At 41.3% G+C, this 17187-nt stretch overlaps 1 protein-coding gene across 1 annotated transcript in view; it reads left to right on the forward strand.

The window, feature by feature from the left end:
• NCAPG (non-SMC condensin I complex subunit G) overlaps window positions 1–17187 on the forward strand; it is a 260290-nt gene that overhangs the window by 225671 nt on the left and 17432 nt on the right. The window contains 3 exon segments of the mRNA XM_030191225.1: window positions 2677–2851; window positions 8052–8216; window positions 9176–9314. Of these exon segments, the coding sequence (XP_030047085.1) occupies window positions 2677–2851; window positions 8052–8216; window positions 9176–9314 (479 nt within the window).

Below are 17187 nucleotides of genomic sequence, written 5' to 3' on the forward strand. Positions count from 1 at the left end.
TCTCCAACAATGGCCGACACAAGAGCTTCTCTATGTGTTCCCGCCCTGGCCCATGTTGGGCAGGGTACTAGACCGGGTGGCAAAGCATCCCGGCAGGATAATCCTGGTGGGTCCGGATTGGCCCAGGCGTCCCTGGTATGCGGACTTGATCAGACTCTCAGTCGACGATCCTCTGCGGTTGCCAGTGGAGCAGGGCCTGTTACATCAGGGTCCCGTGGTGATGGAGGATCCCTCCCCCTTTGGTCTTACGGCCTGGCTATTGAGCGGCAGCGTCTGAGGAAGAAGGGCTTCTCAGACAAGGTCATCGCCACTATGCTGAGAGCGAGGAAACGCTCTACTTCTACTGCTTACGCCAGGGTTTGGCGTATCTTTGCAGCGTGGTGTGAAGCAGGCTCTCTTTCTCCTTTCACTGCTCCAATTTCTTCAGTGTTGACGTTCCTGCAAGAAGGTCTGGACAAAGGCCTGTCGCTCAGTTCCCTTAAGGTCCAGGTAGCGGCTCTGGCTTGCTTCAGGGGCCGCCTGAAGGGTGCTTCCCTGGCTTCGCAGCCAGATGTGGTGCGCTTTCTCAAGGGGGTTAATCACCTGCGCCCTCCTCTGCACTCAGTGGTGCCTGCGTGGAATCTCAACCTGGTGCTAAGAGCATTGCAGAAGCCGCCGTTTGAACCCTTGTCAAGGGCATCTCTGAAAGACCTGACGTTGAAAGCAGTCTTTTTGGTGGCTATCACTTCAGCCAGAAGAGTTTCCGAGCTCCAGGCGCTCTCATGTCGAGAGCCTTTTCTACAGTTCACTGAGGCAGGAGTGACTATTCGCACAGTGCCTTTCTTCCTGCCCAAGATTGTTTCTCGCTTCCATGTGAATCAGCAGCTATGTCTCCCTTCCTTTCGTAGGGAGGACTACCCAGAGGAGTACTCTGCTCTTAAATATCTGGATGTGAGACGAGTCATCATCAGATACTTGGAAGTGACCAATGATTTCCGGAAATCGGATCATCTGTTTGTCCTGTTTGCAGGTCCTCGTAAGGGTCTGCAGGCTGCTAAGCCTACAGTGGCAAGATGGGTCAAGGACGCCATTGCAGCGGCTTATGTGGCCGCAGGGAAGGTGCCGCCTATCCAGCTGAAGGCTCACTCCACGAGAGCTCAGGCGACCTCGATGGCAGAGGCCGGATCCGTCTCCTTGGAAGAGATATGCAAGGCGGCAACTTGGGCTTCGGCTCATACATTCTCCAAGCATTACCGTTTGACTGTGGCTGCACGGGCGGAGGCCCGGTTTGGAGCTTCAGTGTTGAGGTCAGGGATTTCTATGTCCCGCCCTGGGTGAGTACTGCTTCGGTACATCCCACCAGTCTATGGATTGATCAGCTTGATGATATGGAAGGTAAAATTATGTATAATCATACCTGATAATTTTCTTTCCATTAATCATAGCTGATCAATCCATAGCCCCTCCCAGATATCTGTACTGTTTTTATTCTGGTTGCATTTCAGGTTCAAGTTTAGTCTTCAGTTACTTCAGAAAGACTTCGTGTTCAAGTTTTTTCACTTGGATTTTTCAAGAGTTAAGACGAGTTTGTGTTACAGTGAGCTGCTGCATTCCTCTCCCCTCCGTTTTACGGGGCTGGATTGAGACTTAAAATTCTGCCGGCACTCCCTCCCGCTTCGTGCGGCTGTAGGGCAGCTTTGTACCCTTCCCGCTTCGGCGGTGTTAGGGTCAGTCAGCTCCTCCCGCGGTTGCGGTTGCAGGATAAGCCAGATCCCCCCGCATCGGCGGGTGTGGTGTCCCTCCCCCGCTCCGCGGGGATGAGCTGGACGGATTCCCCTCCCCCACTTGTGTGGGGATGAGCTGGGTTAATTCCCCTCCCCCGTTTCGGCGGTGGTGAGCTGGGCAGAGTGTCCCTTCGTGGGTGTAATTCTCTAAGTGCTGAGTCCTGCGGATGGAGCTTTGATATCGACATACTGAGGAGTTTCCGGCAGCACATGACCACATATAGGGAGGCAAAAGTTTGCTCTCTATCTCCACCTGCTGGTAGATGGACACAACCCCACCAGTCTATGGATTGATCAGCTATGATTAATGGAAAGAAAATTATCAGGTATGATTATACATAATTTTACCTTATCTTTGGGTGGGTTGACCTCTTTGGTCCAGATTTATTGTTCCTGAGGGATCCAGTAAATACAAGGTTAATATTTTGAAATACACATTTTAATGCATAGGTATAAAAGTAAAACCCAAGATATAAGCAAATATGAATATTTTCTTATTGGCCTTTTTTAACATCAAATGAAAAATTTTGAGATGGGAACTGAGGATAGTCCCATTTTGGCTTGGATTGTGAGACAATGCTTGAGCTTTAACATTGATCCTCAACCTCACTGGGGTGAAACAACTATTTGGACCCTGTATATAACAGGATCATTAAGGGTGTATTTACGAATATAGGCTACCATTAAGACATATTTTACCAGTAACTTGTGCAATTTTAGGAAAGGTCCTATTTTATATAATGAAACCGAGTGACTAACAACTGGGATTAACAGTAAAATAACACATCTTAACCATAGCCAACATTAATAAAATCCCTGCTAAATGCCTTTTTTAAATTAAAAAAAAAAAAACCTGTGTATTAGGCTAGTAGTTTTGAAAATGCCATTAATATATTTTGCTTTTGTAACATAGAACAAATCAAGAGTGCTTTGAAGAAGCTTTTTTTCCAACACTGCGCACACTATTCAATGCCCCTGCATCCTCTCCACTGGCTGATGTTGATGTATCTAATGTTGCTGATTTATTTGTGGACCTTACAAGACCTAGTGGGTTAAATCCTCAAAACAAAAAGGGAGAGGACTGCAAGGTATGTTTTTTGGTGGTAGATGGTATTAATTTGAAGAAAAGAGAAACATTTTGCATACTAAAATTCTGCTATTGAACATTGAGATTTTTGTCAAAAGCATACAGTGAAAGCTTGATGAACAGAACTATATTTTGAAGAAGGTTAACAGAGTAGAATTAATACCTTGTTTAAAGCTAACAAATATTTGCAGGTGTAGGCTTCTGGGGCTACTTTTAAGAAGCAATGTTTGTGGTGTAAATTATGATATCTTAATTTTAGCAAATTTTTTTTTTTGGTTATCATGTTAGTTTACTTGATTTTGTGGAGTTCAGGATCAATAAACAAGTTGCTTTTGGAGAGGAAGTGATGACATCGAACAAGATTGCTGTCTGAGCTTTTGACTCCATGATACCGAGTTTCAAATTCGTTTTATGCTCTCCATCTTGTGAGCATCAGAGGTAACGTAGCCCTCAGACGAGTGCCCCAATATCAGACCGTGGAAGGAGATGAGTATTAGACAACAACCTATCGATCTGCAACAATTTACTTCCATATGAGCCACATCAGACTGAATGGAAGAGAAAAATATTGTTACCCCTTCAGTATTTCAGCACATAGTGGAGACCCATGAACAGAGGACTCAGTACGAGGGTCCACTTTGAGGTCTAGTTCTGGAACTGCTCACCAAATTATTGATCTGAAAGTGGACCTAATGGCCTTTGGGGTCAATTTGTGAGGAGAAAATGGAGAGTTGGGCGTATGCATTGAAGAAGCAGTTTCACTTTGATGAGCAAGCAGAGACAATTTGTTATTAAAAAAAAAAACAACAAAAAAAGAAGCTTTCAGAGAGTAGACGATCTGAAATTTACATGAGAACATAAGGGTTGCCATACTGGGATAGACCGAAGGCCCATCAATCCCAGTATACTGTTTCCAAAAGTAGCCAATCCAGATCACAAGTACCTTGAAATATACCAACAGATTAAAGCTGCTTATCCTAGAAAAAAGCAGTGGATTTTCTCAAGTCCACCTTAATGGCTTATGGATTTTCTTTAAGAAATTTATCCAAAACGTTTTAAAACTCTGCTACGCTAACTGCTTTTACCACATTCTCTAGCAACAAATTCCAGAATTTAATAACACATTAAGTGAAGAATATTTTTTCCGGTTTGTTTTAAGTTTACTACTTAGCAGCTTCATTGTGCCCCCCTAGTCCTAGTATTGTTTGAAATAGTAAACAAGTGATTCATCTCTACCCGTTCCATTACACTCAGGAGATATGATAGAGGTCTATAAAATACTCACTGCCTTCTCTTCTCCAAGCTGAAGAGCCCAAGCTGCTTTAGCCTTTCCTCATAGAGAAGTTATTCCATCCCCTATTATCATTTTCGTCACCCTTCTCTGTACCTGGAATTCCTCTATATCTTTTTTTGAGATGTAGTGATAAGAATTGCACACAGTATTTGAGGTGTGGCCACACCATGGAGGGATACAAAAGCATTATAACATTCTCAATTTTGTTTTCCAGTCCTTTCCTAATATTTCCTAACATTCTATTTGCTTTCTTAGCTGCCACTGCTGTACACTGAGCAGAGGGTTTCAACATATTATCAACAATCACACCTAGATCCTTTTCCTGTGCAGTGACTCCTAATGTAGAACCTTGCATCACGTAGCTAAAGCAAAAATTCTTGCAAAAGGTTCTCTGTAAAGGTTTCTTTCTCTAGCAAATAATTTTAACTAGATATTTACAAGTATGAGCGTTCCTTTCTTTCCCGTTTGTATTGATAGAGATGTCATTGAAATGGCTAAAGTTAAAAAGTCTGAACTGAGTCTTCCTGTGGCAGATTATCGGGGCATGAACTTTTGAGGACAGAGCCCACTTTGCCAGATGCATGAAGTGAAGTTCAGGAGGAGAAGGGTACTTAGGAAGATACATGAGGCAAGTGTAGGATATAGAGTAAAGAGAAAGCATTGAAAGGTTTGGGCAGAGAGTGGAAAGGGAGTAATAATATTTTTAAATTACTTAAATTCAACCATTGAGGCTTATATGACAAGAGAGACTGAAGATACTTTTTTCTTTTCATGTAACTTCCTTTTAGGGAAATCTCATTTCTCCAAGGACAAGCAGGCTGCTTGTTCTCACATGTGGGTCGGCGTCCACGGCGGCCCAGGAACGGAGCATTTTTCCCAGCAAAAATCCATAGAGCTTTATGACAGCTGCCGGAGCGTGAGGGACTCGCACCGCGCATGCGCGGCCATCTTCCTGTGCGTGTCCGCTCCCGCCTCAGTTTTTCTTTTTCCGCTGTGTGTCGGTCTCTCCCTCAGGCCCAGAGAAAGACTTAGGCGTTTTTAGCGCTGTTAATTCGCGCTTTCTTTTTGTTTTAGTTGCCTCTTGCATCTTTTTCTTTTTCCAGTTTAAAAAAAAACAACCTTATATTCTTATTTTTCCCCCCTTTTTAAGTTTTTTTTTCCTTTCATCGCGTTTCTCATTTTTGTGCCCCTCTGTTGGCACAATCGAGCCTTTTGATTTTGCCGCTGCAATTTTTCCGCTCATGTCATCGAAGCCTCCTAGCGGCTTCAAAAAGTGCGCTCATTGCCAGCGGTCGATCTCGGGTACTGACCCGCACGCGTGGTGCATCCAGTGCCTTGGGCCCGACCATCACCCAGACGCTTGTAAGTTGTGTCTGAGCTTGAAAAAGCAGATACAGGCGTCGAGAAGAGCTCTTCGGGACCGTCTTTTGGAGCTCCGAATGATTCCTCGGCGTCGACATCGGGAGAGCAGGTAATGGCTGTCCGGACATCACCACTAGCTGGGAATAGCGAGCTGTCGAGTGGGTCTCCACCTATCTCGAAGGCTCCTGCTGTGCAGGCCCATCGGGACTGACTGCTGTCGGACCCGACCCCGAGGAGGCGTGTGGATTCTACGTCCTCGTCAGTACCGAGGAGTACCGGTGACATGCTTCAAGCGACTCTTGAGGGTCATTTCACGGCTCATAGTTTGAGCCATGGCAGCGTCAGTAGCCCACTTGAAGTCAGCCACTATAGAAGAGATTTGCAAGGCTGTGACGTGGTCATCAGTCCACACATTCACATCTCATTACTTGCCTTCAGCAGGATTCCTGACGTGACAGTCGGTTTGGGCAGTCAGTGCTGCAGAATCTGTTCGGGGTTTAGAATCCAACTCCACCCCCCTAGGCCCATTTTTGTTCTGTTCCAGGCTGCACTCTCAGATGTTTCTTCGCAGGTCTATCTTTATGTCCTCGCCATTGCGAGGCCCTATTGACCTTCTTTTGTTTTGAGTGAGCCTGGGGGCTAGGGATACCCCACATGTGAGAACTTGCTTCCTGCCAATGAGCTACTAGTGGGGCTTCTACACGCCCCTTCCTTATACTGCTTAAATTTCCATGTTAGCCAGTACTACTTTGTGCCAATTCAAAGAAATAGATCAGAAATAATTAGCGAGCACCTGAAACACATGAAATTCTGGTATCCAAGCTCTGACCGCATTGTAACCAGGTATACTAATGAGCCATGTTCTGAGCCATGTTCTGAACCCTGGTGGTCAGCTAATCGTCTGGGATATCGGTATTCACTTAGAAGTTTCTAATGATGTATCAGTGCAGGAATTTAAATCTATCTTAGGTAGCATAGATGCAGGGATCTCTTACTCTGAGTACACACCAGAAGGGTCATCGGTTAGACTTCATTGCTTGGGTTACAGGTAATGAGGATTGGGTGAAGCTAGAAGATAGAGACTGAGTTCCCCTAATGTGGGCAAGCCTTAACAGCAACCAAAAACAGTATTTCTCTCAATGCATTGCACAGGCTGCCAATTCAACCAAGCAGCTGTTCAGTATAGTAAACAGCCTACTGCAAACCCCACAACAAAACCAGCCTGCCCAGTCTAAACTGAACTGCAGTGATTTTGCTGCATACTTTGCCAACAAAATTAAAAGTCTCCATCAGGATTTACAGGCAATCCCACCCAGTGCCCAACCAGTCAACCAGGGATGCACAAACTCGCCCCCTCCTAACAGAGACAGATGGAACACTTTTAACCTAATGAGATAGGAGAGCCTTGACAAAATCCTAAGAGACCTTCGACAAACTACCTGCTCCCTCGATCCCTGCCCATCAAAGATAGTGCAGCAGGCAAGTATGGGCCTTATAGAAGGCGCCACAAAAATTGTGAACACCTCTCTTTCTAGTGGGCAACTACCAACAGCATTAAAAAGGGCAGTGGTTCGCCCTCTGCTGAAGAAAAACAACCTTGACCAGGACAAACTTGACTGTGTTCATTGAATCCAGGACCTTGGACACCAGCTGTCTCAATGTCAAAATCAAGCACATCAGTTGAGGAAACATCCCTAAATCAATGGTCAATCACAAGGTCTGGATACCATCTGTTTAAACATGCTGTCACTGAGGTCATGGAGTGTTCTCTCAGGTTCAGACTATGACCTACCAGTATGTTCTGAAGAAAAAAGCTCCTGGGTTTCCTTTCAGACCTTCTTTACCACCTAAAAGGAGAAAGTCCCTTTGGGGAATCTCACCTTCTCTGATTTAGTATGGAAAATTACCCAAGATCTTGTATGGTGTCCATCTGTAGTCTTATTCATCATGTTCTGCTTCATTAGATCTATGTGCCCCAAGTATATTAAATTTTCTTGCAGTAAGCCCTAGTATCCAAACACTGAACTACACCTTTAGTTTGCTTAGATAATTCCTAATTTTGTCTGCTTTATCAGGATTGTGAGTTTTGTTGTAGTTGATACCAAGTTCTGCAGTGCAGTGTACACCCCTGGAATCATCCAAATGGATGGCACAAAGGGCAATAAAATTGTAAAAGATGCAAAGATGTGTTGCTAATGGAAATATGACTGTTCCTTACTGTCCTGAAAAAATATTTGTGTACCATAGATATATCGTAAAGTGCTTTCTCAACAGTGTATTTGGGAAGACTGTTTAGGAGATTTTTTTTAATGTAGAAAATTCTTAGGAAAATATTAAATTTAGATACTAGTAGAAGTATGTAAGGAGCAATTTGAAATTCAAATTTTGAGAGACATTTAAAGTATTGTTTTGAGTTTCCTGAAGCAGTTCTTCAGTTTTACAATGATCTCATTCACTGCTGGAAATAGTGTTTATAGTATAACACTTTTATTTATTTATTTATTTATTTATTTATTTATTTATTTTCTTTAACTCCACCAAATAGACATTTACAGTGCATGACAACTTGGCTTTAAAGATTTGCAATGAGATTTTAAAAGACCCAGCTGCTCCTGATGTTCGCATCTATGCAAAAGCTTTAAGTTCACTAGAGCTTACTACCGAGGATTCCAGAAAGGATCTTTTAACTCTTTTAAATGAGATATTTGAAGTAAGTAATGTAAACTGAAACTGTACAGATATTATGGTGTCTTATTTTTTTCTTAAATATTTCTGAATGTTCATTATGCTAGCATTGCAGATGCTAATTTTGCTAAAATAAGTTTATTTTATTTATAAATATATGGAAATGTGTAGCAGTAAATTTGCCATTTAGCAAAGTTATATTCAAGCCTGAATGCTAAAAATGTCAACATAAATTTATACAGATAAATTTATCTGTGTAAAGTTATTCCTGCTATTTCTGTATTCAGACTTGAAAGATAAGTTATCTGGAAAACAGCAGAGCTGTGGTGGTCTCTATATAACTTAAAGCCCCAACCCCTGGCATACCCTAAGTTCTTTACCACTAGAAGAATAAGAGAGCATATAATATATAAAGCACAAAAACCTCTCTTGTATAAACTGCAAAGTACTTAGTACACTATAGTAGTCATGTGGAGTTCAAAATACAAGAAAGGGAAAAGGCCTCTGTGCCCCAACCTCCACCCTACATATGTTGATAGGGTAAAGAGGAAATAAATGGGTCCAACTTTCTTCATCGGCATAAAAAAAACCCTTTACTCTTAACTCTTGCTTAAAAACTCCACAGGAAGTTCTAATTATAAATGGTTCAGTCCCAAAAACATAAAGAAAACACTTAGTTTCTGGGTTGGTGATGGACGCAAAAACGTGCAAAAAAAGTCAGTCATACAAACTGTGGCCAAAGTTTCACTACTGTGAGCCTGTATCAAGGCGTGCATGACCAATCAGTAACCCTGAGCTGAGCACAATTCGTCTTCAGTCCACCAGACTATTATCTATTACACAGACAGTGCAGCTGAATACAAATAATACGTATACTAAATATACATCACAATGCACCCTGCCTCTATGAATATGGGGACATCTTGTTAATGATAAATGGAATGATCAATTTTTAATTATCAATATCACTTGCTATGTTAACAGAAGGTGAAAGACAAGAGATATCAACGACTTATAGAAAAAATAAAGTTACAATTAAAGAAAGAGGAAAGTACAAATCAGGATCCAGCTAAAGTATTGCAAGAAACGGATACTACAACTTCCGAACAATATAAAAATGAAGGTATGAAATTTATAGAGATGTGTATACATTGAAAATATGTACCAAGGCACAAGATTCCATGTTTTAAGTTTCAATAAAAATTTTCAGTGTGCTGGCCTCATAACTCAGATGGTGTTAAGCTCTTCGGAAGACCCCTGATCTAAATGTTTATTAAACAATTTTATATACTTCTAAATTTGAGGAGCCAAGTCAAGGTGGTGTACAGACTGACAGAGAAGAAAGGAGCTACAATTAATAGAAAAGACACACACACAAACTAGATCTCAATCATAAAATTATTGGTGACCTTTCTGCAGTTGTCCTTCACTTTCCAACACAACCAACTCATAGAGGTATCAAAATGTGTTAAGTGCTAAATGCCACATTAAAAATATGAGCTTTTGCAGGACTCTGAAATGCTTATAGGTTCATTCTGACTAGACTGACTGGGGTAAATTATTCCAGAAATAGTGTGCAAGATAGAAGAAAGCACTACTTCGGGTTGATTCCCAGTGCGCAATTGAAGGACTAGGGAGGACTAATCTATGATCATTAAAAGAACATAAGAGATGTGGTGAAACATATAGCATGGTAGGAGCAGATAGGTAAAGAGGGGTTCCAGCGTGAAGCGTCCTAAATGTTATTTTAAATTGAATTCTGTATTGAAGTGAAAGCCCATGCAACTGCCAAAATAAGGGACTAATGTGATCATCTCCTTTGTAAAGATAAGAATAGCTGTATTTTGCAGAGATTGTAAACGACATTTCAGTAGTTCAGCCGAGGGCCTACAAAGACATGATACAGAATGTGTAGGATGCAGTGAATGAAGAGTCCTGGTGCATTCCATCGACTAATGATGGTCACTGCATTGACCAGACTAAGTATACTGGGGGAGGGAGAGTGATATAGAATAAGGGAAAAATGGAGCTAGATCCCAATCCTAGTTCTGATTGAGCTGAAAGTATGAAGGGACAAGAAGAAAACAGCTAAAGTTAAATAAATGAATTTGTGTTTTCTAGAAAAGCAGCAGTTCCTGTGCTGCAACAGCCCTGCGATTTTTTTTTCCTTTAGTTCTCCTTTATCCATATGCACTTGATTCCCACATTTTATCTTTCCTTCTTTTAGGTCTACAGAAACGCCTATCTCTTAGTCCCTGAAGGTTCAAATGGTGGTCTTGGCATGCTTCCAGGGCTGCTTACAGTAGTCATCTTTGACAGTTCACCCCAATGTGGTGTGCTTTCTGAAGGGGGTTGGTCATCTGCAGCCTCCTGTTCTTTTTATACTGAGTGGAGTCTCAACTTTATTCTTAGAGCTTTTCAGTGGACTCCATTTGAGCCATTTGAGCCACTCCAGAAGGCTACTTTGAAGGATCTTACTTTAAAGGTAGTTTATCTGTGGGCTAAGTGTATTTCTGAACTTTAGGCTTTCATGTCGGGATCCCTTCCTCCCACTTTACTGAGGTGGGAGTATCTTTACACATGGTTCCATCCTTCCTCCGTAGAATAGTGCCCACCTTCCATGTTAAACAGTCGCGTGATCTTCCATCCTTCCAAAAGAAAGATTGGGAAAATGAGTGGAGGAGTAGTTTAGTTGTTAGTGCAGTGGACTTTGATCCTGGGGAACTGGGTTCGATTTTCACTGCAGCTCCTTGTGACTCTGGGTAAGTCACTTAACCCTCCATTGCCCCAGGTACAAATAAGTACCTGTATATAATATGTAAGCCGCATTGAACCTGCTATGAGTGGGAAAGCGCGGGGTACAATTGTAAACTATGTAAACCGCTTTGAATGTAGTTACAAAAACACGTATATCAAGACCCATCCCTTTTTCCTTCATCTTCTGGATGTCAAGAGCGTCTTGGTATTTGGAAGTGACTACTAAATTTTGAAGATCTGATACTGTTTGTGCTGTTTTCCAAGCCCAGCTATTAAGATAACCATTGCATGCTGGCTGAAAGAGACTATTTCTTCAGCCTGTATGTTGACCTTCACTCAATAAAGGCCCATTCCATGAGACACGCGGAAGCTTCTTGGGCTGAAGTTAGTTCCATTTGCCAGCAGATATTTGTAAAGCGGCAACCTGGTCATCTCTGCATACCTTCGCTAAGCATTACAGGGTGGACATGGTGACTCAAAGATATGAGACAAGAGATGGTGGCCCAGACCTGGAAACTTCAAGCTGGTCAACCTCCCATTTTAGCCCAATATCTATTACCCTATTCTCCTTCTTGGACTCTCTGCTCCTTAGATCAATGTCTCTTAGTGGTGCCCTTGTTGCAGACAGTCCCTTTAATCACGTTTTGTAGAACAATGTTTTCAGTTGCTGGACCCTCTCTGGAATGCACTTCTGCTTGACTTATCCATCTTAATCAAATGCTATTATAGGTTGGTTCTCCAGATGCATACTAAGTTCCTATCTAAAGTGGCAACAAACTTCTATCTTAATCAATTATCTGTCCAGAATTCTTCATCCTGCCTCAAGTGTATAAAGGAGAAGCTTCACTTCACAGGTTCAGTTGCAAGAGAGCTACTGTCGTCTCTATAGCGTGAAAATCCACCTAGCTTTTTTCTTTCCTTCCCAATTGGTTGGACTTTGTAATGATGTACTGCTACTCAATTAGTGATAATAGACTTTCTCTTGGTGGTGTTCTCTGGCATGTCTGATATTAGACAGGCATGTGAAGGCCCATATTGTCAAGGCAGCGGTAACATCAGTTACCCATTTAAGATCTACCTCAGAAAAGATTTGCAAAGCTGAAAACAAGTTTAGTTGTCACATTCTCTAGTTATTGTTGTGATATGGCCTGTCAACAGGATGCTAGTTTTGATTTTTCCTTTAAGGTCTCTTAAGAAAGAAAAGCTCTAATGCATCCCCAAAGGGGCCTATTTTTATGGTTCCAGGTTCTTTTCTTTATTTGTTCCTTGTGTGGGTGGAAGATAGATGACGTAAAATAAAGACATAACCAGAGTTTGTCAACAAAAAAGCTCATTTGATATCTATCGGTGTGTTCATGTTGCCCCTCCCTTTTTATTTAAAGACTCTCTTTAGCTAGCAAGTTCCACATATGTGACTTCATCGCATCACTTTGAACAGTGATGAAATTGCTTATTTTGCAATAGGTTACTTCAGAGGACAGTGTATTGTTCTCTACACCTTTCTATGTAAGTTAAGTTAACTGGCAATGTTTCTGGTGGTGAATTGAAGCCACTTCACATTCAAGGAACGTTCTGAAAGCCCCTTCTGTAGAGATGACATGGAATCATATCCATCTGTATTGCCCCTCTCGCTGCTGTCCTCAAAAGGATGACTATTGCAGGTAAACAATTTTGCTTCATTCTAGCCTACAGATTATTTCCCTTAGGAAAATCTCTAGCTACAGCAAACACTGAATCAATATTTCTTCATTTTATTATTGTTTATAGAGAACTTGTATAAAATATACAAAGAATGAATTACCTTTATTTCTTCAAGTGTACAGGGCTCCGTATGTCTAGTAGCGCTTTAGAAATAAGTAGTAGTAGTAGTAGTTTTTTAAATAGAAAATAATGAAGTACATCAAACAGTTGCTGATTCTGAAGATCAAACCAGTCTATGATAAGGAAATCAGTTCAACCCAAGACTGATACAGGTAAACACTAGTTTTGTAAAAGTTTTATCACGATTCTTGTTTGTGTGAAATTTTATCCAATCATTTTGAATCCTGTATTAGTGTCATTTTATTACTGTTGTATGTACATCCAAGATAAACGCAGAAGGCATTGTTATACTTAATGATTTTATTATTTATTAATACAGTAGCCAGTGTACTGCCCCTAGTAGCATACATCATTTAAAAAAAACAGTAATAATAAAATACACCATATTGGTACTTCACCTACATCCTATCCAGCTCACATCACCTATCTAGTCTCCTGCTTCTAAGAACCAAAAGTCAACCCTAAAGCCCAGGTAGTACAACTTACTAACCCTGGAACTGCCACATTTTAGCAGCCCTTCTAAAAGTCCTGTAATCTTTAGTTAGATGTATAGATCATCGCTGGGTGAGGAGGTCCACAACTATGGAGTGGCAATCGAAAATGCCGCCAACTTAGTAGTGCTGCTCAGTTCAGGTTTCGGAAGGTAACCTTCCTGCAAAGCAGATAGTCATCACACAGGGACTTACTCTGTCAAGCTATTCACCAGATAAGACATATGCACAGCAATCTACTATGTTAAGTTTGTTCCAAAAAAACTACTGGAAGCTAATGCAGGAACTTTAAAAACTGAGGCGATATGCACCCATAGTTGTCCATTCATAAGCAATATCATGGAAGCATTCTGTACTTGCTGAATTCACTACACCACTTTCTAAAGTACTACTACTACTATTTAGCATTTCTATAGCGCTACAAGGCGTACGCAGCGCTGCACAAACATAGAAGAAAGACAGTCCCTGCTCAAAGAGCTTACAATCTAATAGACAAAAAATAAAGTAAGCAAATCAAATCAATTAATGTGTACAGGAAGGAGCAAACCATTGTAATGGTAGGAAACTTCCAGTGCCTGAATTAGTATCAAGTCTGAGTTCCCTAAATAGCTTCTAAGCTATCTAATCTTACTAAGTTTCCAGAAAGAAGCTTGGATTAGAGGTGTTATGTGAGTCTCAATACTGAGTCTTCCAAATCCTACATACTTCCCTTACTAATCAAAGAAGAGTCTTCAACAGCCATTGGTAGTCTCTTCCTACAGATGCAGGACTTTATACATACAGTATCTTTGCTTTAGTAGCAATTTGTTGCAATCCATTCTCTCGCAATCAAGCTGTTATTGCTATAGATCACCCTTTAATAAATTTACTGATCAATATTCAGCTAACAGAGATGAGTATTTTTTTTTTTAATTAACAATGACCACTGTCAGCTAAGTTAGATCTGAATTTTCATTGTTACGCCATGTCTAGGCACCAGAATTGAACATCCAGGTTAGCAGATATAGTCAATATTCAGTTTTGTCTTTGCATAGCTAACAGAACTGCTGTTTAAATGGTCCTACTTGCCCAGTTATGCTGGCATTGGCACCGAATATCGCTGGTGCACACGTAACTCCTAGCTCTGCCCCTGGACCACCCCAGCACTGCCTGGACAGAGCCAATATTCACTGCTGCTGAGCCAGGATATCCAAGATAGTGATGCATCAGAATATGGGAGCGGAGCTCCTTGCCATTGTCATTTAAGTCTTCCTTTTTCTTCAATTCCTATCTCTAAATGGAAGGGTGAGATGGGCACCTGCTCGCCAGGCTCAACCTGTCTCTTTGAGGCAGACAGAAATCTTTGAATACACATAGACTAATTCCAAGGGCACGCTGGCTGGTCTGGGCACAAGGAGAAGCCCCAACATTGAGAACAACATTTTGCTTAGTCTCACTGGCCCAGTAGGTCTCCCAGCTTGGAGAACGAAAACGACTGTAGTGTCACAAGCTACTATGGTGTCTCCTTCATAGCAAGCGGTTCAGGGCGGGATGCAGCCTTGGGAAAGTTCTCTGAATGATTCCAGCCTGGCAGCATTGGTTGGACAAAACCGATAACAGGAGGAGCTGATAATGCTCACCTTGAAGGAATAAAGTTTACTTATTCCAGTGTTGGTGAGACCCGCAGAAATTAATCCAGAAGCCATTTGGGCAGCCCTAGATGTCTGTATAAACTATGTTCTGGAGTGACGCTCGTGCAAATTTATTTTCTCAAAAGCGCTGCTGAATATCGATAGCTGACCTGCACGGCACAGTTTAACTGGGCAGGAACCTCTCTTGCCCAGTTAATTGTTTGGAATAACAGGCCCTTAGATATCATATGCATATGAAAATGACATACGTTTAGTCCATCCTTTTTTCAGAATTGGATCTGGTTGAGCAGTAAATTAAGTGTAGGTGACAACTTGGGCAATATAAGACTTGAACATGTGACTGGGCCTGAAATCAGCAAATATGTTGTGGCCTAATGTTTTGATCAGATTCTGAAACTTGCATATAAAATCAGCATGCTACAAACAAGTTTCAATTTTATTTAAATTTGCTACCACGCCCTATAGATACCTTCAGGGCGGTTTACAATCTAAAATATCATGTTAAAATGAGATACAGGAGGGAAGGAAGGGTAGAACTACAATTGTGATAGCTTAGAGGGTGGGATAAAATGACAGGGAAGTTGCCATCCTATTTTCATTTTGGGATTGAAGAGCCGTAGCTGGTTTATAAAGGATTAAGATAGCGGATAGGTAATAGAGAAGTCCTTTGTAGAATGCTTTGAGCCAATATCAGAACCTAGTCGGATATAGGCAGTGAATGAAATAAGTACAGGTATGACATTTTTGAACATATGTGAGGCGATGATCAACATAATCACTGTATTTTGAACTAATTGCAAGCAACCTAAGAGAGAAAGAAATCACATTGTATAAAGAATTATAATAATCTAAAAAACATTGAAATGTAAAGATTAGTGTAGGTAGTGCTGATTAGCATAGAAAGAGCTGCTTAGCTTTTATGTTTGAGTACAACTTTACAACTTAAGAAATCTGAATCTCAAGGAAGAGTTGTTACTAGGGACAGCACATGGCCAAGGAGTAAAGGTGAAACTGAAGGAACAAGTCTCCAGCCTGTAACCCACATGGCTTAGACTTTGTAAGGTTGAAGTTTAAGCGATTGTCATTTAACCAGGATGCTACTGTCAGCAAACAGTTATTTAAAGGAGTAAGTTCAGGACAGACTGAATTCATGAAGGCAATTAACTGAATGTCATTGTCAAAAGAAATGACCACTGATCCATGTGTCTGGACCAAAAGAGCCAAAGGGCTTATGAAGAGGTTGAACAAATTAGGGGAAAAGTACTGAGCTCTGACGAATGCTGCAAAACAGAGGATATTGTCCTGATACTGTACAATTGAATGAAACCGAATGTCTGATCCAACAGAAAAGATCTAAACCACTTCGAGATGGTACCTTGCAAACCATAATCTTCTAAGCCAGTGTTTCCCAAGACCGTTCCTGGAATACCCCTCGCCACCTGATAGTTACAACCCAATAATATAATGATAAGCATTTAAAGTGGTGTGGTAAGACACAAACATTTCAAATACTAGTCATCTTAAGCAGGAATTGTTAGCCAGAAAGGATAAGCTAGAATTAGAAATCAAGAAATTGGAGAGTAAGCACAAGGAAACTTGTTCCAACCAGGAATATAGAGTGTTGGTTGTGGCCAGGATGAAGCTAGTAACATCAAAAAGTGATGAAGTTTATGAAACAGAAATACTGCATGCATGAAAAAAAAAAGAACAGAGCCATGCTTGCAAGGATAATTCAGAAGCATGCAAGCAAGTTTACTGCAAGTCTCTAAGGTAGATCAGGCAAGGTTCAACAGACATTAGAGAGGCTTTTGCTTTGTTTGACTTCCCTCCAAGGAGAGTTAGCTAAATTTTTTGGTAATGTTTTGTTAGTTCAGTTTACATCTGAACAATGTGTGCAGCTCCAGACACCTATCTCATTGGTTGAGATAGCAAGGACTCAAGTTGCTCCTGTGTTGATTTTTAAAACAAATTCACTGAGACTCTAGCATTGCCCTAGGGGAAGTTATATTGAGGTTTTTCTGTTGAAAGGAAGCCTTTGCAGTCTATTAGATGCTATGATTGTTAATCTATAAGAACAGTGAGGATTGGGCAGCCTATAATTTATATAGGCACATCTTTTGATCAAAGTTGATGTCAGAATTTTCACCACAGTGTTGCTCTTAAAGCTGGAGCAAACGCTACTCTCTAGTACAGCCAGACGTTTAGAGATGGGTTTGTATTTAGGAATCTTCTGGGGGGGGGGGGGGGGGATTGGGAAGTTTTGGGGGAAAGGGAGTATTGTATATGGTGGTATCTT

The sequence above is a fragment of the Microcaecilia unicolor genome, chromosome 2 (assembly GCF_901765095.1).
Source record: "Microcaecilia unicolor chromosome 2, aMicUni1.1, whole genome shotgun sequence".
In the NCBI taxonomy this organism is placed as follows: Eukaryota; Metazoa; Chordata; class Amphibia; order Gymnophiona; family Siphonopidae; genus Microcaecilia; species Microcaecilia unicolor.